The sequence below is a fragment of the Dendrobium catenatum genome, unplaced genomic scaffold (genome assembly GCF_001605985.2).
Source record: "Dendrobium catenatum unplaced genomic scaffold, ASM160598v2 original_scaffold_71536, whole genome shotgun sequence".
NCBI classification, from domain to species: domain Eukaryota; kingdom Viridiplantae; phylum Streptophyta; class Magnoliopsida; order Asparagales; family Orchidaceae; genus Dendrobium; species Dendrobium catenatum.
Window position 1 is genome coordinate 979 of NW_021389983.1, and position 24,977 is coordinate 25,955.

Consider the following 24,977-nt stretch of genomic DNA (forward strand, 5'->3'; position numbering starts at 1 on the left):
CCGAATGAAAGAGAATCAGTGCCTCTCATTTATCCATGAAGAAGTCAAACAGTTTTTTTAAAAAAACAGGAGTTTCCTCGAATGAATATCTTTTGGAGTTAATGAAAATTTGAAGGGATTTGCTCTAAAAATGATAAGTTCTTTTGTGTAAAGCTTACATCAAAAAAGCTTTTGGATAATTTGATTAGATATTATTAATTATTTCATAGATGCAAGAGAAAGAGTTTTCCCACAATATATTTATATTCCTAGAGATTAAGGATGCATCCTGTGTTCCAATTATTATGGTCATGTATATACGGTTGACTTTAGAGAGGATAGTACTTTCCAATCTCATACTTAGGACTTACGCCAAGCTGTCCTCTCTCTCCACTGTTGTTTGACCTTTGTCATGGGATGGCATTCTCTTGTACTCTTGATCGCTGGGAAGATTTTCTGGAAATTTCGAATGGGCCTAATTGCTTACACTCACTTGCTATTACGCAATTGAATGATGTAGCTTGTCTTTGGAACGAGCCACTCTTGCCAAAATTGCCCTTGCCTCTGAATGAAACTCTGGATCTTTTGCTGCTAATCTCATTGTCTCCATGTAACAAAAAACAAAATAAGGCTCCCATTCTATTTCTCCCATTCTTCTTATAGATGACTGATGACATTAAAGAGCTTTCTTGGCTTCCACAATTCTACTGAGCAGACTTACATTAGAAAATCTTGGCATTCCCATCTGAAATAAAAAACTGCTTCATAACTCACTTCCAATCACTAACTGAGTAGAATTTTGCACACTCTGCTGGTATGGAAAATTAAATTTTTGTCTTTATGCAGGGTTCGTATCTAAATATCTCAAATTACTATTGCAAAATACATATAACATATTGTATTAGAGGTGCCGATACTATACCCAAAAGCTACTGCAAGTGTATATAAAAATGATGCTCCAAAATTCCATTATACTCATGGGCTTGGCACTAGAGAAGGAGTTTACATCTCAAGTTGCCATTGGAAAAAAAACACTTCATTGACAACTTGTATTTGGTGGTCTTAAGGACAAAACCGATCTTAATTCCATTCAATTTGGTGCACAAACTGTAAGCTATATTGAGATTCTTAACAGAACAACATTACTCTTACTTGCTAAATGGCTCAAGTCACAAATTTCCAATTCCCCTCACAACCCCCTCCAACAAGCTAGCTTCCTTTTTGGAAAAGTTATATGTTTTTGCTTAACCAGTAGAGACATCTCATCAGTTTACATTTATCAATTTTAAGGTAAGTATTCATTGACCTTCTATTTATTATAATATACTTTTATTTAGGATCTTAGCTTAATAGGCAAGCTCTCCAGTTTGATGCTTAAATTTCTCAAGCTTGTACCCTACTAGAACTTTAATTATTGAAGCTATGAGGGATTGATTATTCTTATAGAGTCGAGTTAACTTCATATAAGATTTATGGGAAGAGTACTTTGACATATGAGTAAGAAGAGTCTTCTCTCCTTTAATAGAATAAGTGGAGCTCACCAGCCAATTCTCTGTTTTTCGGGATGAAGTGAGAGTGGAATATTATTGAGTTGTGGATATGGAGAATAAGAAAGAGGGAAATGAAATTCTGAGACTTGAGCAAATTTTAGAAGTTGTGAAGACCAAAATGTAAAAGCTTTATTAAGAATATGTGCATGTATAATATTTTTCGTCCAATGTAGATAGCACTATACAAGTGATGATAACAGTTATACTTGTGCAATACAGAATGAGGAATTCTATGATACCAGGAACAAGATATCATCCGTTTTAGCATATAAGACTACCAATCAACTTACCATTAGATGCTAGGCTGGCGAGTCAAGTAATGTCTTTTGTTTCAATGGCGATTGAGATGAGGAGGTGAACTCAATTTTTAAATCGTGCACATAGGTTTCTAGCAAAAGCGTAGACATTTGGTCTACTAGTAAAGTCACATGACCGTATAATTATGCGCCAATTATCTATTGGTGAAAAAAGGAAAGAATGCAATAAAGATTTACTTTTATCATTTATTCTCTATTCAAAATCGTGAATATCTTTCAGTACATTGAATCAGACTTTTAGGGTACGTGCAAAGTCTGGGACACATGATGCTATGCGAACTTGATGCATAAACATCTTCACTTAATTGATTGAGGCATACTATCATTTCAGATTTATTTGATTTTTGGAAATGAAGTTGTCAGGTAATATTTGGTTCTAGATTCAAATTGAATAAGAATAAAATAATTCAATTTATATGATATTTATTTATTGGATAAGATATATCGGTTGTAAATAGGTTTGAAAAAGCGATACAAATAAAAATTATAGATTTGACATATCATAAATTATCCAAGAACCAGCAAGTATGAGCAAGTCATAAAAAGTATGCCTACTCCAATCTCTCAGTAGTGGATAAGAACGAAGGACTGAAAAAAAGCTTGGAAGAAGATAAAAACGATTATACAAAGTTTATAACAAAAAGACCAGACTCACAACCGAATATAGTATAATTATAATATATTATTTCAAAATAATGGAAGATAGGTGGAAAAATGACCAAGAGTAGCTCATTTCCTATAAAGTTAGCTGCTAGTTTGGATATATTTGAGAAGAAGACGACACATAGATCATTTTAATTAAAATGATGCCCTCAAATGTTGTCTAATTAAGGAAGAAATGGAGCAAAAAGAAGAAAGATGATGGAAGCATTTGATTTTTTGTGGTCATCAAACATGGGAAGTACCAGAGAACTAAGACAAGCAACAATTGAATAAGAGATTGTCATATTAGAAGAATGAAACTCTAAGCTTATAAAAAGGAAAAAGAGTACCTCGATCGAAGATGTTTGAGGACTCCCATACGCGATGTCTCTTTAACTTCGCAAGACTTTGAAAAAAGAATGGGAAAAAGAGCTATTTCAAAAGTATTTAAAAACGTCACACACTGAAAAAGTAATATAATAGGTTAGGGACCTTATATTTTATGTCTTGGGGTGCGGGAGAGGGAAAGATATACTCCTGGAGCCAATTTAAGATGGCAAGACATTTGCATTAAAGAAATCTAAAAAAAAGAATACTAAAGAATAAGAACTCACTAGGATCAGGTAGATTAAAGAAGCACAAAATAACCGTGCGAGTGATAGGTGCAGATGTAGGAGTCTCCTTCTCTATCTTTCGAAGCACACGCACTTGAAAAAAAAGCTGTGCGAGATGTACCAAGAGCATATAATGCGAAATCTCCCAAGCAAGTTCAAAGATCATGATCCAAAGAGAAATAACTGCTCCACCCGATAACCAATGACAAATTTATAGTGACAAAAACAATATAAATCAGGTGGTGAAGACACGTAGAGGATTTTGATTTTTTTAGTGGAGCTCGAGCATGATATTGAAAGACCATTTTTAATTGGATGGCAGGAGGATGGGAAATAGGCATAAGCATCAAGCAATCTCACAATATAAAAGCTACTAAAGTAGAACTTCTACAGGACTTAAAGAAATAAACCTCATAGATAAGGCAGTGTTGATGCTCTCCTTATATTCTTCGGCAAGAACTTGATTAGGAGGAAAAAGAAGAAAGCATCATCCCTCGAACCACAGCCGGAGCATACTTATTCCTGTCCGGCTCATGAGAGACGCGCGAAAACAACTCCTGCCGGGATATTTCAGGAGAAAAAGCCATTGAAATTTGCAGAAACAGGTTGGGGTAGACCTTACCTGAAGAAACAAAATTGTATAACTGATTGTCTCGACTTTGTGGACGAATCAGCCATTTGAATTGCAAAAAAAACAGTAGTGAACCATTACAAATCTGGACGAGCCCCGTGGGTTTCTCCCTTTTAAGGGGTTTTCCACGTAAAAACCCTGTAGACAGAATAATATGTCATTGTCTCTTTTAAATGTTTGTGTGCGAAATACTCGTGCACGCTATAGACGAATATTCCATAACTTACTGTCGACGTATATTCCTAGCACGCAACAATAAAATAATAATAAACAACAAAACAAAAATAGTTAAATAATAATTGAAGGAAATATCAAGACTAGTAACTAGAAAACTTCAAATGGGCATAGCAGAACAAAGAGTTACAAAAGAAAGAGTGTAATGTTTCAGGAACAAGTAGTCCATGGAATATCGTATTTCCATCTTATATAATGTATACAAGCAAAGTTATCTCGTTACAAGTTAGATAATAGATCCTGTTTTTAGTGTGCTAGGGGGCTCTGCAGTAAGGCTTTTAGTTGATTCCCATCCCCTTCTCACTACCCGCCTTCCCCTACCTGCCGTCTTCTTTGGGGAGAAGGGCGTGCCTCGTCCCGGTTACCACATTGGCCGTCTTGGATGGCTTCGCTCACTTTCTTAGCGGCTGTCCCTTCCACTCCGCTGCACTGAACCCACTTTCTCAGGCGCCACCGGTAGCCCCTCAATTCATATCTCATAATTCTTACGATCAAGACCGGTACAGCTCAGACGGAATTTTGATGTTTCGTTTATGACAACCCCATACGAAGATCCTTTTGAATCTACCGATGACCAATGCGCCTGGAGCTTACTATCCGAATCTGGACCTTCTCTCATTGTTTGCTATTACAGTTGGGCCGAGACCTAAACACTACCTGAGTTTGTTAGAAATGGTCATAAATAAGGTTTGGTCCAAAATGTTAAACGGGTAATGATGATCTACCACGTCCTTAAAACGACGATTATTTATCTCTTATAAAATTTTCATTCCTCGGAAAGAACATTATGAGTGGCATTTGTCGCGAGCATGGTCTTTTCATTTGGGCGGTCGCATTTATTCTCCAAAAATGGCTGCCCAAATTAGCCCAAAAAAAAGGATGATTTATACTGCATGATCCCGTAATATAGTGATAAAGATGCTTAAATATACCGATTATCAGTCTGGAAATCATTGGGTATTTTTCAAAAATTGCAAGCTTTATGGAACATCCTTTGGCTAGGTTAGTTCCCTGTACAGGCTCGGAAAAACTACGCCTCACTTTGTAGGAGTGTGTGTATCTAGTCAAAACTTGCAAAAATCGACCTATCCGTGATTATATCCGATAAGCAATGGATGGTGATAGATATTGAGCTCTAACTAGTTATGATGATTGGAAACCATACAGCATGTCCTGGTTTGCGGATTCTCTTTAAGATTCTCCTCTATAGCCTTTGCCCAATAAAATCCTACACCCAAAAACCTTCCAAGTCTTCCTCGGTTAGCCTGCGTAGGACAAGGAGAAGCAACAGCACGAGACGAGGAACTCCCGTAAACCCAAGTCCCTATCTGCCCAACCGCAAACCAGCCTGCTGTTCCGATTTCCCAGATACAGCCTAAACTTAACACACTCCAACTCATTGTACTAACCATCAGCATGACCGACCATCTCATCAAAACAGTCTAACCCCCAACCTCCTAAAACCTCCTTACACCCTAGTACCTTTTGGATATAAGTGGATCAACCAGATAGAAGCATCTCTTTTAATCCCCACTAATCACCACACAACTCTGCATTGCCCCCTACCAGCATGTTGCTTATCCTTAAGACTAAGTATCATCGACTCTATAGAAAATGAGATCAAGTATCCTTATATACAATCATCTAACTGCCCCCCTCTAACCTGAGACTCGTTACCTCAGAACGAAACACGCTTCTCCCAATGTCTAAATCACCAAAAGAAATAACTTCCTCGTCTCAAATTCTCTTGCAGGAGAAAAAAATCTGTGCATCCCCAAGAAATCCTGTAAACAAATCACCGCCTCCTGATAAATCATCAAACCAGCCAATATCCGACACTTCCCACAATAAATTTGCAATCTTGAGCCGGAGAACCACGCGCTGAAACTTTCAGAGAGGGAATTCTGACCCGGGTGTACTTCCAGTGAACAACAACAAAAATTATTGAAGGAGAAAACCTCACTGAGGAATCACTCAAGACCGAAAAACAATCGAAAATTACTTCAAAGTACCCCCAAGATCCATAGAGTCGCCAAAAAAGCGCACCACCTCCAACTGCTCCAGTAGATTTGACCTTGCCGTCAGTAGTGTACAGTTGCAGATATGAATGTCTAATGGGAATTTAAATAGTCTCAGGGCACTTTTAAAGTCTCCCTCTGAATAAAGTCTTTGTGCGCTCGAATCTGTTGCCCCCAATAGACTCCTCTTATTTGGATCGCCTTGTTTATGCTCCTTGAAGCAAACTATCCTCTTGGGTACGCTTTATCTAATACTAGATCACTAGGTATCGATAAGCCATTCATAACACCGGGTACTTTTCAAAATTGAGAAACTTCTGATTTATAATGTTTGCTAGTTCTAGCTCCTACAGTAAGAATTTGGCTAAAATAGGAAATTCCACTTCTGTAAACTTATAACCGTATTAATTTTCACCGCCAGAAAACGTTAATCACATGGCATCAGCCATTAAACCTAACAACTCATTCCTCTACCTTATTTCTTAACGGTTAGTGGTCTTGATGTCTGCTAATAAGTGTTCTTGCTGACCGGATCACCTCATATTGGGCTATGCCAGTCTGACCTGACAAAACTCAATAAAAATATAGTATACGTACCACCATGCGAGATACTGAGGTTGTTGACAGAGTTTACAGTTTTTTTAGAAGGGACACTTTAAAGAGATAAATGTGGTGTGGATATCACCCCTCAGAGACATTAGTTAACTCTATCGAACGTCAGATGATTATGATATTATATATGCAAACAGTATGAGGTGTACTTTAATCATCATGGATATCTACTCATGGGATCGCATATGCTTCTAACTGTGTATTGTAGTATACACTTGGTTCAAAAATAGCAGGTTTCCATATTATATTAATTTAGCTGAAATAAGAATGGTTATCCATTACCAAGAACGATTGGTGCTTTGCAATAAGACTTGATCCACCAACATCTTTTTACAAGAGACAAAACCAATCACTGAACAAGATTATAGTTAGATAAATTGATTTGCTGTAGCTATTACTTTTACCTCAAAAGTAGTGTAATCCTCCACCCCTTATGAAGATCTGAACGGACCGCGAATTCTCTTTATTAAAAGATAGATTTATTATTGATTCACAATGAGGAAGGTGTGCTAGGTGGATTAACTGGATATATCTCAGCTTCAATCTATCCGAGCATACAGCCTCTGGTAATATCAACAGAGCCCAATTTGACAAAATTCTCTATCAATAAACATTAAGGCATGATCTTAAAATCCAATAAGGCATCTACAACAATACGATGCAATTTGTTGTGTGGAGAAGGAACAAAGCAACTGAATGAAAGATAAATTTTACTTACCAAGGAAAATACAAAGATTAATGAATATAATTCCCAAACCCTTATGAGAAGAAATGTCTGCAAAAAACAAATAATCAGAGAAAACAATGCCTGGGTAACTCAGAATATCTCAACATGCACAAACACCCGATTAGAATCTGCAATTAATGCCAACCGTACAAAAACATATTAACTCTCTTTAGCTTCTTTCAATAAATGCCATGTAAACTTCTTGGATGAAAGTTTATGCAAAGCGCTAAGGCCAAAAGGTTCGAAATGGGAAAGATAATGACTTTGAGATTCCTTGTAATTTGCAAAAATCAAAACTAGGAATAAAATATCAACAAGATTAAGGAATTCTCTTACCATGAAAATCAGTCACACTAATATCTAGCCATTAACTGATATTCGTTCAATGCCACAGTTTTTCATACTGTAAAGAGAATCAATTAAACTGTCCATAGTCGAAAAAAGTAACAATAATTATAAAACTTCATTCCTTAGAGGCAACATATATATATCTTGAATAGACCTCTCTCACGGCTTGTTTTCTCTGATCAATTATTTCGAAACTTAAGAGGTTTGTTTGCTAGGGGCTTTCTTGGATTCTGTCCGAGCCTGGATGATTTATCCTATTGGAATTTTTACAAATCTACTTGGGAGTGACACTTTTTCTTATGTGTGCTCTAAGCCTATTAAAAAATTCATTCATGACTGTGTACCCTTCTCATTGAATATTCTATTCGATAAAGCTATACAGGCCTATGTTCTCATCCCGAAAAACCCTCTTCGACCACTCATTACGGAATTAGGCCATAATATCTTTATTGTAAATTATACCTTCCCCTACAAAATATTATGCCAAGCTTTCTTTTGCTAATCCGATATGAAGAGATTCATGACCTCTTCATAATCCATGAGAAGTCAAGCTAGTTTATGTAAAAAACAGGTTCATCGTGATTTATGATCATTCATATTGGCTAAATGGATTATTGAGGGATTTTGCCTCATAAAATGAATAAGATTCTTGTGTGTAAAGCATTGACATCAAAAAAGCTTTTGATTTTGGTCTAGAGATTTGATTATTCTGATTGCAAGAGAAAGGTTCCCAATGTTTATTACCATGGATTAAAGTTGCATCACATTATGTATCTCATTTTATTCTTGTATATTAAACAGTCCTTTAGAGTGTTACTTTCATCCATCATCTAGACCTTCTCACGATTGCTATCCATCCTCTCCACTGTTTGTTTCTATGTCTGATGCATTCTCTTTGTCTCTGAGAGCTGGAGATTTATTCTGCTAATTATCTGATAATGTGGCCTTAATGCTTACCATACACTTGCTACACTGTATGATGCTGTTCATTATTGTCTTGCTGTACCGGCCACTCTTCAATGCGCCCTGCTAGAATAGTGATTAACTGTCTATAATGCTATTTTGCTAGCTATTGCTACATGAGCTCCATTGTTAACAAAAATCATATAATGCTCCATTCCTTTTCTCCCATTCTTCTTATATGAACTGTATGAAATTAAAAGAGCTAGTGCTTTCACTTCACTCTGCAGACTTACTGAAATATCTTGGCATTCCCCATTGAAATAAAAAAAACTGGCTTCTAACTCACTTCCAACAACTAATGAAGTAGAAATCTTTATTGCCTCTGACTTAGACTGGTTGAAATTAAATATTTTTGTTTTGAATTCGTATCTATATCTCAAATTTACTATTGACCAAATACATAACATAAATTTATTAGAGGTGCATCTACCAAAAGCTGATGCAAGTGAATTGATAAAATGATCGCATCAAATTCCTAATATCATGCTCTGCCAACTGAGAAAGGAAGCCTTCATACTCATTGCTGGAAAAAACTTGCTTGCTCCTTAACTGTTTGGTGTTTGAGCATACCTGGTCTTAATCCATTCAAATTGGTCACAAACTGTAGCTTTATTTGAGATTCTACAAACAACAATTACTACCTTACTTCAAAGGCTCAAGCTCATATTATTCATTCCCCTCAACAAACCCCCTCACAAAGCTGCTTCCACTTTTTGGGAATATTATCTGTTCTGTTACTACTAGTATTAAGCATCTCATACCATGTTTCATATTATCAATTTTAGAGTTATCTGTAATAATTCATGACCTGGATCCTATACTTAAATGGCAAGTCTCTCTGATCTATTTCTCCTATCTCTATCCAAGATATTATTGAGATGAAAGGATTTATTACTTAATGGAAACTGGAATAGTTTATGGGGAAGGTTTATATAGAGGAAGGTTTCACACTATATTAAGTCCACACAATTCCTTTCGGTAGATAACTGATATATATCTTGAAATGGAGAGTGAGCACAAAAATTTAAAACTTTTTAAAATGCTTCTAATTTTATGCGAGTACATAAATAAAGTTCTCATGCGACAACAAAGTTATATGGAACAAAGCATTTTGCATATATATAATACTTTCTTATGCTTGCTGGCTGTTATGGATGGGCCTAAAACGGCTGAGGTTCTAGTAAAACGTAACATTTCTATAAATCCTATATGCCCTCTATGTGAAAAAGAAGATGAAAGTACTTTGCATTTATTTTTCCAATGTGAATTTTCATTTGAGGTACTACGGAGTCTGATACTGTATGTTGAGAACTTTCTTTTGAGGCATACTATCTTTCAGATTTTTAATTTTTTGGATGAAGTACAGAGGTTTAATTCAGAAGATAAAAACTTCAATTTTTTTGTTATTTGTTGTTTGGTTTACTTAATCTGGCGGGAAAGAAACAATATAAGATTTATGAAGAAGCAGGCATCCCCCAAGGCTGTACACAATTTGGTGATTTCGGCTATCACACTTAAATCTAGAAGATGGAAAAACTGGGAAAATTTTGCTAGCACCTTTCCCTCCTGCTTTGCTCGTCAAGATGGATTTCGGGTAGGCTAGGCGTTTGCTACTGGGCTATGATGTGCTGAACTGGAGTATTGGTTCTCCCTGGATGGCCTCTGAATTGCCTCCTTTTGGTCCAGTTTTGGCCTGGCAACATTTTTTATGCACCCGTTGGACTGTAATGTGGCTTTGGTTGGCAACCGGGAGATGGGTCGATTGTCTCTTTGGTGCTGAATTTCTTCAGCATTGTCTTTAGTTCGGCTTTTTATACTGAGCCCTTTGTAGCAATTTTGTTGCCTTTTGCTTGGGCCTTCATGTTAGCCCTTAATCTTCTTTTATTTTGTACTTCTTTCTTGTTAATTTTACTTTACTTGTAACCACCTTTGGATCAATCTATGGGCTTTGCCCCTAAATTTCCAAAAAAAAAAAAAAAAAAAAAAAAAAAAAAAAAACAGAGTTAGTTAGGAATGGATGGATGAGATTAAAGGCATGGGTATCCAATGATTGTGAATGACTGCAGCTGCCAGAATTCAGAAACAGTGGAGCATACTTCATGGATAAGTGAGCCGACTAATGCATATGTAAGAGCACTTAGCATTTGTGCTTACGAGCCTCCCTCAAGCTGATAATAGGTGGTTGAACTATCAGCTTGTTGCGCAAATGATCAAAGCAAAGATAATTGAGAGACTTGGTAAATATGTTAGCTGATTGATCTTGTGTAGCAATATGATGAACTGAAATATGGTTGCACTTTATGCAGTCACGGATAAAGTGACAGTCAACTTCTATGTGTTTTGTACGGGCATGAAGAACCGAGGTATTGGCCAAGGCGAGGGCATAACAAAAGAGTTTAGTGGCGTCAGATAGAATACCAAATTCTTGTAATATTGAGCGAAGCCAAATAATGTCACAGGTGGCTGTAGCTAGTGCTCTATATTATGCTTCAGTTGAGGAACGAGCTACAGCTATTTGTTTCTTTACGCACCATGAGATGAGAGTTTCTCCAAGCTATGCACAATAACTTGTAATTGATCGGCACTTACTGCATACGAAGAAATGCCCAAAATAGACGAAATAGAGAGCGTGATAGAAGATCAAAGAAGAAAGAATGTAAGTAGCACAACATAGGAGAGAGATTCATAAATGAAATGGTGCAAATGGAGCAGAGATCCAGGCACCAAGGAAGGAGGACAAACCTTGGAAACCTCTGTGGTCATTTTGCTTAGATTAGTTTGATTCTTTGCAAATCCATTTATCAGATCTCCAAATAAGAGGAAAAATACTGGAGAAGACTAAGAAGGTGACCTATTGAACCTCGAATGCGACTGGGAAGAAAGAATCGTGAAAGTGGTTGCGAAGTGCTGACCGGATGGACGAATATGCTTATGATTGAAAAAAATGGGGCAAATTAGAATTTTTAGGTGGGGGGTATAAAAAATACCTCCTTTAATACAACTTTTTTTTTTACCCTGACTTCAACGTTGATCCGCCATCGGGTAATATATCGGAATAATTTCTCTCAATTTTTTTTTTAAGCACTTAAGAACAATTTGGATTTGAACAAAATAACGCTCAAGAATTTAACAATAATCATTATTTTTTTCTAAATTTTACATACATACCACTTTATACCATTTTATTTATGTATCTAACACCCAAAACTTTAATATTACATACATACCACTCTATGTTATTTTAATATCAAATATATCACTCATATTTACTTCCTACCACTCATATATTTCATCTCTACCACTCATTTGATATGAAAATAAACTATGGGTGGTATATATATAATATTAAAATTTTAGATGTTAAATATGTAAATAGAATAGTATTGAGTGGTATGCATGTAAATCTCCCTAAATTTTTTATCAAATAAAATAGCTGACACCAACTTCTTATAAAATCCATTTGTATGACCATCTTTTGACAAAATATATCAAGCGAGGAAGCCCAAAACAAGCAAAATTTTACATCAAATCCCACTTGAAATCCGTTCTTGGGCCATAAAAGTTCCAACCAAGTGCTCCATAGAAACAGGAGCATTTCTATGCAAGTGGTTGGGCTCTGGTGAAAATGAATACACCTCCACCCCCAATAGCTCGGCCAAGTAGCATGTCACGATCCAGATATGATAGGTAGTATAAACCTCCTGGAGATCTTCTGCAGGATAGCTGAATTTTTAATAAAAGTGTAACAGAGGGATCATAGCAGACTGACTGCAAAGAAGGAAATGTACCTATCAGGCCCACTTACAGGCACCTTTGCTCTGAAGGTTCTGAGAAATTGCAGAATCTGCAAAGATATAAAGAAGGAATTTATCACCATAAGTGATTTTATTCACTGCTCAAATGAATACAACAATAACAACATCAAGCCTTTGTCCTACTACGTGGGATCAGCTACATGAATCCTTTTTCTCCATTGTGTCATGTTAAAAGTCAAATTCTCGTTCAAATCTAATAAGAAAAGATCATTTCTAATATTTTCTGACAAAGTCTTTTTAAGTCTACCTCTATCTTTCTTAACATAAGTCAAATTTAATACCTCTACTTTTCTAACCGGGTCATCGGAAGGCAACCGTTTTATGTGACCAAACCATCTAAGGTGACTCTCTCTAATCTTATCTTTCACTTGAGCTACACCAACCATTTCACGAATGATTGAAGTAAAAAAATAAAAAAAAGGCGCTCCTGATATTTGATGATTAGATTATGCATAATTTCCTTTTAACAGAAAGAATTGCGGGGTTCAATGGTCAGTATTTGTCATGAGTGTGGTTGTCAAAATTTTCTTCAAAGTAAAAGATACTATATTCTAAAAAACAACATACTTTCAGTGTACCTGTAGGCTTAGAAATGATCTAGGAAGTATAGCAGGGGCAATCAAGGCTTGCAGCTCTTCGCTGATTTTGATATTCTCAACAGCTATCTACAAAAGCAACCATAAGTCATAGACTGGTCTGAAAATCAAGCACAGATCACAGAAAAAACTGTAATTATAAAGCAAGAAAAAAGTGAAAATTTCCTGCTTTGCACAGGAACCTGGTAAAAGGATTGTGGACCTGAAAGTTCTTGTTACTTGCAAACTAAAAATACGGGCAAGTTCGTTGTCAAAATACTGAAATTATCCACCAAATGAAAGATTTATCATTTTGCATATTTCATTCATAGCATCTTTGTTCAACTGAAAACTTTCATAGCTCACTAATGCTTTAAATAGTGTAAGCATAAGATGGTGAAATTTGCCTTATAGGGTGACCTTATATTTTTTAAGTAAAAAAATATAATTAAAAACATAAATAGAAGGAAAAAAAATTTAAATGAATTCTAAAATTCAAAGTTCGTAGAATGAATCATATAAAACACGCATAGTTGCGAAGACAAATTGATGATTTAATTAAGAAGGGATTCTTTCAACAAAGTCTTTTTTTTTTGGGACATTTTGGTCAATTAAGGTATACTCATACACATATCGCATACACAAGACTCGAATCCATGACCTCTAATTTGGTAGCCTAAGCTCCCAACCAACAGACCAAGATGAGCTGTGTTTCAACGAAGTCTTAGCTCATGTGTTGTTTCTGCTTTATTAACTTCCAAAAAAAGATGATTATTAAAGAGTGCGTGAATAGCAGTTCAACTAATAAAATAACTTCAAATATAAATTATTTATATCTCGATTAAATGATATTCTGCATCAAGTTTTTAGTTTAAATTATGTTTTTCAAAATTGATATAAAAAATAGATATTATCAAATTAAGATAAGAACTGAAAGATGATTGTACAATGCTTTTAAAATTCTATATGGTTCATATGAATAGCTAGTTATGCTTTATGGATTATCTAATACCCCAAGCATAATCAATGTGTTGATGAAGAGAGTTCTTAAACTTTATCTTGAAATATTTTTGATGGTATTCTTCGATGTTATTTTGATCTGCTGTATTGATGAAGAAAAACTTTTAGGACACTTATGATTAGTTATGAAACGAATCAGAAAAGAGAAATCATAGGTCAACTTTAAGAAATATTGCTTTTAGTACAAAAAGTGATAATATTTCTAGATTTTGTTGCTTCTATTTATGGCCTCTATCACATCCTATCAAGATTGAAGAACTTATTAATTGGCAAACAATAAAAAATTTTCGTTTTTATAGATTAGCCATATTTTATGGGGGATTTAATAAAATTATTATCACCATTATTTTAAAGATAAATAAAAATTTCAGATTAAATAAAATTATTTTTAATTCCAAGCATGACACTCTTGATTTTATTAATACAAAGGAAATTGAATAATAGACAAACTAAATGTTGAATTTTAATAAGATTTTTCTTTTGTTCCTAAATATAAAATTGAAATTGAAAACAAATTAGTTAATGCATTACCTAGACTTAGTGATAACTTCATTATAGTTCAAATTCTTGGATTTGAAAGAATCTAGGTAAACTATTCTTTTTGTACTAATTTTCAAATTTTTATAATGAGCACAAAAAATTAACCTACAATCTGCCAATTATTCTCAAGATCCTTAAATTAATAATTGTGTCTTACTACGAACTCACTTAAATCAAAGACAAATGAAGAGATGTACCTCATCAAACTCGAGATATATGTTGCGCTTAGTAAGGACGGAAAATTTTGCAGTGACCAGCAGCGTGGCACCTTCTTGTTCCTATGTAAAAAAGCCAATCAAGGACATCCCAAAATAGAGAATGATTAAAGGATTTTGTAATAGAGTAATTTGCTAGTGTTTTTAGTTCTTTGCTTTGGTCACTAACATTGTACATTACCTACAGATAATGAATGGTGCCTTACATTTGTAAAATCTGCAGAGTTAAAAAATTATCAATATTCAGAAAATACTACAACATTATCAAAGAAAAATGCATATCATATCAGAGAAAATGAGCTTCTCGTAAAGAACAAGTAAATATAATGTTGTATATTTTCACTCTGTTATGCAAACGATACAGAACATTTTGAAAGCTCAAATGCAAGTTTAAATGCTAATTTAGACTCAGTTCCAGACTTCCTACAGCAGTTTTGATTTTTGAGCTAAAGTGAATTTGGTGGTCTCAATTTGCGATTTAGACATTCACAAAAATACAAATGAATCGCCGATCTCAAATAGTTGTGGAAGATGATGATGATCATGATGATACAAAAATATAAATAATGCAATATTGTACAACTTTTATTTGATTTGATTTCTCTCTACCTTCCCTCAGAAAGAACCTTCTCCCTACTACATCATATATTTATTTCCTCCAACACATGATCTTGGAACAATTTAAGAGTTTTAGGGGCTGTCTGATTGCTCAAAAAAGGAATGCAGTATAAAAGGAATACATTGTAAAAGAAATGTAGTGTAAAAGGAATGTTTTGGAGTTGTTAGGATGAGTGAAAAAAGAATGCATGAGACTCTGATGCACCAACACTCCTTCATAAGAGGGAATGCAATGTCAAACGCGTGTTCGACATGGACACGCGCCTGACACGGCTAGGACACATGTCGGACATGACAGAATCACATCAGATTAAAATATTAATAAAAATAAAACGGACAATCGTGTCTGGCACGCATGTCCTAATATTTGATAATTAAATTTATTAAAATTATAAAATGCTTATATTTTAATATTCTTTTAATAAAATAAAAGGTGTATATATAGTATTCACGTCATGTATAGAGAGCACTAGGTTTTCCCTTTTCACGATTTGTCTCCCTCGTCTTCTTCCTTTGTGTGTCTTCCTTTGCGCGATAGGCAAGCCAACCGAGTGAGCTATTGTTCGATTGAAGCCCGGCATATCCCCATTCCCTCAATTTTTTTGGCTTCCCCATTCGTCTCTTTTCGACCCTTCATCATTTCCGCGATGAGGCGAAGCCAATCGAGCATGTTACGTTTCTATTTGAAGCTAGGTAAGACCGATTAAAGTAGTTTTCTTGTCTTCTCATCATTTTCGCTCATAGACATTTGTGATCTGACTTGTTCAGTCGTTAGTCTTCGCCATTTTCACAAGCACGAGACATCGACTCTTGTGCCTACTCTGTCAAAGGCAGAGGAGGGAGAGCGAGGTGTGCTAAATGAGTGAAGCTCGGTATATATTCAAGTTCTCTGTTTTTTTCAAGATCTCTATTTTTTTTCAAGATCTTCTTGCATTTGCTTATGAAATTGCCTATTTATAAAGTTTTATATTTCTAATTTAGTCTTGTTTGTGCCTGTTGAATGCGGATTTTTATTTAGTTAGTTGTCTTTGATATGCGAGGCATTAATTTTTTTGCGTGTTTTACATTCATAACATCTTTTTAGTTGTATTTGTAAAAATAGAATACTTCATAAAGGCATGAAGCAAGAGTTTCAAATTAGGGAGGTTGGTTTTTGGCGTATGGAAGCAAAACAGATCTATCAAGAAGATAATGAGATGAGTTGGAGAGGGAGAGGGGGTGGGGGGGGGGGGGGGGGGGGGGGGGGGGGGATTGATAATGGGAGTGGTGAGAGAGAAGGATTTGAAATAGGGGAAGGAGAGAAGAAAGAGGATAGCTAAAAGGGGCAATCTCAATATTCAATTATGATGATATTGAAGGCCAAAAACAAACCTCTGAAGCTAATCATATTATTCCCTCTACTGAGTAGTTAAGGCTTGATGTTGTACTAAATTATTTTTTGATTCATTTTTGTGGTTGTACTAGATATTTTCTACTAAACATTTTATATTATAAACTAAACAAATTTTTATGATATTGATTTATTATTATTTATCATTTCTAATATAATGTTACATTACTTTCTATACACTATATAAAAAAATGAAATGCCGTGTTCGCATCGTACCTGTGTCATATGTTTTAAAAAAAATGTCGTGTCCCATGTCCGTGTCATGTCGTGTCGTGTCGTGTCTGTGTCATTGTATCTATGCACGTGCATCATATGCATGAGATTACATTTTTTGTTTGGTTTAATGTAAAATGAATAAAATGTAAAGTGAAAAGAGGGAGTTGGCAGGTGGCCGACATCGGCGACAATGGCGGCCAGTGGTTCCGGGGGGGTGGTGGTGCTCAACGGTGCACATCGATAGCTGGCGGCCATGATAACGCATTGGTGGGTGGCGGCGTTGGTGGTCAACATCCGTGGGCGAAGTGGTGGCTGGATGTCGTAGTGGTGGTGATCAAAGTTGCTCAGGGGTGGGAGGCAATAAATGGTGATGGCGGACGGCGGTGGTGCTCGATGGTGAGCGGTGGTGGTCGGCGACCGACACATAATGACGACAATTGCAATGAATTTTTAATGTATTTGGAATTCGTCCAAATTTGAGGAATTCCAAATACACAAAAAATGAATTAGAGGGTGAATTCCAAATACACCAAAATTTTACACTATATTTGTTTTACTTCAAACTAAACGTTAATATTCTCAAAACCACTGCGTTTGGAATACTTTACACTTCTTTTATATGCAACCAAACAACACCTTAGATTTTTTTGGAAATTATCATTTATTTATCTTATGTTTCTAAATCTTTTTTTGCTGAGCAAAGGGAACCTTAGTTTGAAATGCCTTGATCCTATAAAAATTGGTGGCATGGTGATTTGTATCTAAAGGATAAGAATAGAGCAAGCAAACTTAGTACACGTTAAGATGTCTTCAGGATACTTGTCCAATGGCATGCCTCCAACCAAGGCCAACTTTAAAGTGAATTTGACATTGTTTTATTAGTTGTTTATCATGATTAAATTTTAAAAATGCATCCAAGATATACTTAAATATTTGCCTGAAAAAAAAATTTCACAACATTTTCAGACAAAAACAAAGATAGGTGCAAATGTATCAGTGCAACAGAAAATAGTCTTAAAATGTTAAAAATGAGTTTGTCAAACAAAAATCCTTGATCCAAGATTTGAAACAAAAGATTCTAAAAGGACCTCTTGATCTTAGAAGTAGGAGGAAATGATTTTCCATGTAACAGAGTCAAAAGGAAAAGACACAAGATGGCATGAATACTTTCAAGAATGTAAACAAAATGTTTTTTGTTGTGATAATTTAAGGGACTATATGATAGGAATATTTGAAGGTTGTATTATTGTAAGGTTAAAAATAGAGAGCTTCACCTGAAGGCTAGGAGATACGGTACAATTGAAAAGTGCCCTTAGCTACAAGGGAAAGAATAAAAAGAAGACCCGAATAAAAAGAAGAAGGTATTGGGTTTCTCTTTTTTGCATAAATAGCCATACTCCCCACTATTACTCTGTATCAAGATACCTAAATAACTAACCGCCCAACATGAGGCTAACGTGTGGACTGCCCTTTAACAAACTAGAAAGAGACTTGTGATATTCACTTATTTTATGCCCACACCACCACTCAAGTTAACCCGCGGCTATTTGGAAGTCTCACAACCATCCTGACAGTTTGGGTTTGTGAACAAGAGCATGGTTCACCTATTAGGTTTGTAATAGCTTCATCACCTCTGAAAATGACCTTGCTCTCATGGTTGAGGTCGGAAAACGTGTTCTTGAGCTCATTTTCAGGTTCATATAGGACAGGTTATTGGATCTCGATTTAACCTTATCTTGCAATGTAATGGGAGAAGAGGGTAGAGGTTGGCTGCACTAAAGGATGATTTTCCCAAGTAGTCGGCAGCTGAGCTGGATGAAGCTATAGATTCTGGCAATAGGCATTGTAGTGAGAAACAAGGAAAACTAAGTGCATGAGGATTTGTGCCAGTATTGCAACTTGTAAGTGGTTGGGGCGACTCATTTCATCATGCTATATGGTCCACAATGTTGCCTACAGAGCTTCAAATATGATAGTTGCTGAATGGACAATTGTCAATACATTGCAGCTTTATGAGAACTTTACAACCTATTGGAATTCTAAGTCGCAATAATGTTTTTCCAAATGGCTTTCCAAGCATTGTTGCGCTCATTGAAGGTGTTCTTTAAGGTTCCACAATGTGGCATCACATTGGGTGAGAAGGTCGTAAAAGAATTTCACTAATGATGATCTCCCAACATAAGGGAGAATAGCTTGAGCTGGTCGACCATACATGACCTGAAAAGTTGATGTATGATGGTTTTATATATGGCCCAAGACAGACTGAATTGAGTATTTTTAAATATTTAATATAACAATACACTTGATTCAAAGGATAAAGTTTAATGAGTTGCAATTCTTGTATAACTGTTGACCAGATAAAGCAAAATCATTGAATATATAAAACAAGTAAATCAATAGTTACAAAAAAAATTTATGTATTTTGGCTAAATGAGCCTATGCCCATACCTAGGTCAGATGGAATTCCTAGAGTCTCAATAAAACTCCTTTAATTGAGTATTTTTAAATATTTAATATAACAATATAATTGATTCAAATGATATAGTTTAATGAGTTGCATTTATTGGATAACTGTCTAACACATAAAGCAAGAGTATTGAATATATAGAACAAGTAAATCAAGTGGTACAAATTTTTTTATATAGTTTGGCTAAATGAGCCTATGTCCATACCTAGGTCAAATGGTATTCCTAGAGTCTCAATAACACTCCTTTGTTTCACGCAGACACCAAAAAACTTTACAATCACTTCCTTCAAGGAATCATACCCTTCACCTAGTTGTGAGTAAGAGTGCCACCTCTAAGCATTTTCTCTCAAAAATGACTTAACCAAATATAATATGAATACAAAAAGTAAAAAAAGTATAAAATGATCTTACACACAAATCTCTAGTTGCATGAAGAAAAAAGAATGCAGAACTCGGAATTAAAGTTGATTAATAATAACTAGAAAGCATTTCTCATTCAAAAAATTTCTCTAATTAAAAATACTTTGCATCAGGAAGCTAGGGTTTTTTGGTGGTTAAAATAGATTTTCAATGGAATTCTTGGTGATTAGGATTTTCACTTAACATATATAAATATAAGCATATGTTTATGTTAATATTTTTAAAAATATATAATTACAGTGGAATATCCCAAAAAAAATCTATTTATGGTGAAAACTATGTCTCAAACAAATTGATCATGTTTAATTATAAACTTTCATATTACTCTAGAACTCGTTAAGACGCATAAATCATTTTGAAAAGGCTCGATACTAATTAAGATTTAGTGTCATAGCTTATGTCAATTTACGGAGCAGTGTCACTTATTTGTGAAGGTTCATTAAGTTTGTGAAGACTCATAAATCCTGACGGAGACCTGCAAACTAAATCAATTTTCAATTTTTATTTTTCTACAATTTTCTATCTAGTTATTTGCACATTATAGAAATATGTAACTTCAAGTTTTGAAACATATAACATAAAATAATATGTGAATAAATTATTTTTGGCTATTATATAGCTTAATAATTTCTCTTTCTTGCTTGCTAGCTTGCTTTGATTTCTTGTTCACATATACCTTACATATAGATAGAAAAACAAAAATTTCCTAAACTAAAGTGCCATCTTCATATGCAACATGTAGCTCCAAATAACTTTTCCTATAAATCTACATAATACTTATCAAATCCTTAGACTAATTCTTTAATATATTAATTATTGTCAATAATCAGTATATAATACAAGCTCATGGGGCTAACAAAATATTGATTGTTAAGTGAAAAAATATATAAAATAACTCAGCCCAAGGGAGGTAGTAGGCTCACTAAGACAGGTTGTCCATGATATAGCAGCACAATTATTGCTCCAATCACCGATAGTCACTTCCATATGGTTGTCAATTTTCGAGTGATGTGTGGTGATACTGTGGTTGAGTTTTGTGGAAATGGCTTTAAATAAAGCTGCCAAGAATTTGTTGAGGAAAAATTTATCCCAATTAAATATGATAATATTTTAAACATCGTCATATTTGCAAACATCAGAAATGAAAATCGAAGCTACTTTGATTGCTGTGAACTGTGGTGGTAAAAAAGAGACATGGATTTATTTAGTTAGATGATCAACCATCACAATAATCATTTGTCTTAGCGCTTGATATTAGCAATTTTGATGATGAAGTTCATTATCAAGTCTTCCCAAGGTACTTCTGGGATTGGCAAGGGCTATAAGAACTATTAAAAGTCATTTTTCATCCAAGGCCACTAGAAGTGAGTGGCAATTCGGTGTGTAATTTATAGACATTGTCATTACCTCCTATGACACCTTCAAGGCATTCCTGGATGACCTTTGTTTTTAACTTGGGAATTAGCTAGAAGGATGATTCTACTACTTATATGAATAAATCCATCTTGAAATAAGAATTTGGGGTGGTCTATTAGTCCTTTTTAGATCTTAGGAGAGTAATTGCAACTCCAAAGAGGTTATCGTTACTTTTTTAATTCGATGCAATAGAAGAGGAATCGGTGTAATTAGAATAGTAAATGTAACGTCTTCGCCTCTGGTGTCCAAATTGACATGCAAGCATGAGAGTACATCTATAGTTTTGTTGGATACGTCGATATTGTATTCTATAGTGAAGTTGTATCACAAGAGTTTAACAATGAAAATTGTTGTTGTAGCGTTTATATGACCGGACCAATAAGTTGGTGGATGTTGCATTGGAATGTCAGAATGGTGAATTTTATTCATTGTCATCATTTGGCTATGGCAGACATTTCCAATATGTTGATGGAGAATTGTTGCATTTTTTTTTGTAGTTCATAGTTATACAATGCCACGAATTGTCTATTTTGACAAAGTACAGCCTTCTGCCGAATTTAGATTTTTCGATGTCAATGGTGAATGCCTCAATTAAGTTTGACAAGAGATGTTTTGGTAGAGGCGGGTTGTGTTGTGAGTGTTCATGATTGTGCCGATAATAGGCGGAGTAGGGATTTGGGGGAATACAATTTGGAGTGGTGGTGTTGGGTTGGCTAAATGTGGACTCAAATAGTCTATCCTCAATCAACTTTGCTAATTCCACCACTTGGTTCAAGGGCTCCAAACGATATAGGAAAACCTTATGAATGCTCTGCTTAAAGCATGACTCGAAGTAGCTTTTTAGGAATATCTCATTAATGGTCATGACTTGGTTATAGAGTTGTTCAAATTGTAGTTGATATTCAAAGACAATAGTTATTTAATGAGTATAGCTAATTCACCTTTAAAGTCACAATATTTGGAAGGGCCGAAGCACGTATGCAATGCTTTAATAAAGTTGTCTCATGTCAACAAATGTTTACTTTTTGCCATCCAATGATACAACTCTTCAACAGGGCTATGTGAAATGATATTTGAGTAAGTTTGAAACCATCATTTACTTTATGGAAACTATAAAATTGCTAGATCTTGTGAATCCATGTCTTTTGGTTTCCTCTGGTGAATCATGAGACAGCAAGACGCACTACCTTAAATAAATTTTCTCCCATAGACGATCTGTTTGGGTCAACTTCCCCACTATTTTGTTTTTCAAATGACTATCACATATCAGTTTGGCTATTACTTATTACTTTTTAGAAATTTCTATAGTGGAAAGCTGCATTTGAAAACAAGGTCTACTAGGGTGAGCTAATTATAAGAAAGTTGTTGTCCAACTTTTTTAAAAAAAGTATATAATACTGATATCTGTTGTCCTAGTGGGTAAGTTGACCTCAGTGCTCAAATTAGGGTGTAAAGCCTTCCATATATTCAATATAGTTGACTCCATCCTAGTAGGGGATAGTAATTTTAATTTTAGAAGACACAAATGACATATCTTCAGCTAAATATAGATTCTGGATTAGGAGAAGGAATTTATACAGTTTGAAAAGTTCTACATCACAATGTGCGATACCTGATGACTAATACCTTATACAATTAACAGAACTCAGATGACAAAGTTCTAATAATTTTTCGCTTACACCAAGCAAATACATCATATGCATACCTATTTGCGTATATAAAATTATTCCACAACATTAATAAATCTGAGTTTTCTTAATCTAATTCTACTAGAAATCACATAGAATGCTGCAATTGTGTCCTACCTCCAACAAATTTGTAACGCTCCACCGCACTACATTTCGGACAATCCCTCCATTAGTTCGACCCCGGCATTCAAATTTCTGAAAAATTTGCCCTACCTACACAAACTTTGAATAATTCAGTAAGAGAAGGGGTTAGTAATACAGGGATCCTCAAAACTGCGGGATTCGCGAGGGAACAAGTAGACCTGGAAGAAGGGTAGGCGCGCAGCGGCCTCGAAGAGAACGAGAACGTCGGCAGCAGAGGTGTAGTTAAGTCTCCAGGTGCCGTCAAGGGCAACAAGGTCCACTGGGGAGCCCGCCCCGAACCGCTCCACGGCCACCTATGGCCAATCAGTTACCATATCACCATTTCTGAATCTCAAATAATCATTTTAGAAGCTGTGAGATTGTAGTGTTGATTTACCATGGCCTCTTCAATAAAGGAGCGCTGTTCGGCGGTGGCGGAGAGGCCACGCTGTGTCTCCTGGACGGCTCTAAGGAGATCATGCTTCCTACTCTCCAGCTCCGCAACCTAGAAATATTACTGTGAGTAAGGTGCTTGAAGCGGTGCAGAAAGGAAGAGATGTACACTGAAAGAACGATTACAGTTGCTGTTGCGGCAGCTGCCATAGCTGGGGCGACGGCGGCCACTGCGGTTGCAGAGATGCCGGGATAGAGCAGGCGGGATTTCTTTGAGGACCAATTGGCCAAAGAATTGGGCCTGGTTGCGTTTATCGGCTGAAGGCAAGTGTTTGCCGGGGAGATCGAAAGCGCGGGTAAGGAGAGGTCCATCGTAACGACCTAATTGACGGAAATAACATATATGTATATCTATACTATCTATACTACTATATAAAAGTAGCTTGGGATTCCACCCAAATACAATTCTAGCCTTCTATTTAATTTATCAAAGATGAATCTGAATCATTCATTTTATTTATACATTTAATTAACTTATTTATTAATTTTACGTTTTTTTTTAAAAAAAAAGCGTTATCAATTGCATTTAAAAAACGAATTGGTAACATTTGAAGTTTATTTCGGCTAAAATAACTCTTCAATCCTTTAACCCTCGTTGTTTCTTATTCCGCATTTACCCTCTACTTTCTCTTCCATTTAACCCTCCCCGTTTCCTATTTGCATTATCTCCACTTCCTCTTCCGTCTGCGCATAAGTACGTGCATTTATGCTAACGATATATTACCATTCCCTAAATTAAATCATAAATATCCATCTGGCGCTATAATTTCCAACGCTTCATATTCTCAACCCATTGTATTCATGTCGCTATTAAAATAAAAGGTGAGATCACGAAGCCCTATAAATTGCGAAACTGGTTGAAGCCGAAACCAGAGAAGGATCGGAACTCCTCTTCGCTGAAGTCGAAATTGGAGAATATGGAGAAAAGCGATTGTTGGATTTCCTCTCACTTGCTAAGTTTGTGTTGTTAAATTATAGCCTTTCAAATAAATATAATAAAAATAGTTTGGTATTGCATTGTTTTTCTTTTCATTTTGCTCATTTTAGCTCTCAATATTTGACTTATATTTCACATACCATTTCTCAGCTTTCAAGTTCCAGAAAACTAGGAGATCACATAAGGAAAAAAAACTATATAATATTCATATACTATAGCATATTTGGATAAATATGAATATTTCATAATTTTCTGAATAGAGTATATATACACTAAAATGGTAAATTTACGGATAATGCAAATATTAAAATGGTAAATTTAGTTATGCTCTTTTTTTCTTTTTTTTTTTTTTTGTTAAAACCCTCGAGGGGCCTACGCGTTAATATCAAAAAAAGAGGTTACAAGGTCCTTAGAAGGAACTTTCAGCTCGCTAATGTTCAAAAGAGCTT

The 24,977-nt window shown here is 35.3% G+C and overlaps 1 protein-coding gene across 2 annotated transcripts; it reads right to left on the reverse strand.

Moving 5' to 3' along the window:
- Positions 1–12,038: 12,038 nt before the first annotated feature.
- LOC110108959 (probable plastid-lipid-associated protein 10, chloroplastic) lies at positions 12,039–23,940 on the reverse strand. Of its 2 annotated transcripts, none has more exons than XM_020839829.2 (8): positions 23,718–23,940; positions 23,536–23,643; positions 23,318–23,452; positions 23,133–23,228; positions 14,783–14,863; positions 13,029–13,115; positions 12,424–12,479; positions 12,039–12,344 (listed from the first exon to the last, which is right to left on the reverse strand). In XM_020839829.2, exons 1-8 carry the CDS (start codon positions 23,901–23,903, stop codon positions 12,233–12,235), a joined length of 861 nt encoding a protein of 286 aa, XP_020695488.1. In that variant the 5' UTR covers positions 23,904–23,940; the 3' UTR covers positions 12,039–12,232. The 2 variants fall into 2 exon arrangements, with proteins under 2 accessions (XP_020695488.1, XP_020695487.1); XM_020839828.2 differs by having other exon boundaries at positions 12,039–12,347.
- Between the last annotated feature and the right edge of the window lie 1,037 nt (positions 23,941–24,977).

Bases quoted from the DNA above. Each gene is read 5' to 3' on its own strand.
- LOC110108959 (XM_020839828.2), bottom strand. From the start codon at position 23,903: ATGGACCTCTCCTTACCCGCGCTTTCGATCTCCCCGGCAAACACTTGC. The intron at 23,644-23,717 runs GTAATCGTTCTT...TAATATTTCTAG, and splicing joins CAGCTGCCGCAACAGCAACT to GTTGCGGAGCTGGAGAGTAG. The intron at 23,229-23,317 runs GTCTACTTGTTC...AAGTTTGTGTAG, and splicing joins CGCGCCTACCCTTCTTCCAG to GTAGGGCAAATTTTTCAGAA.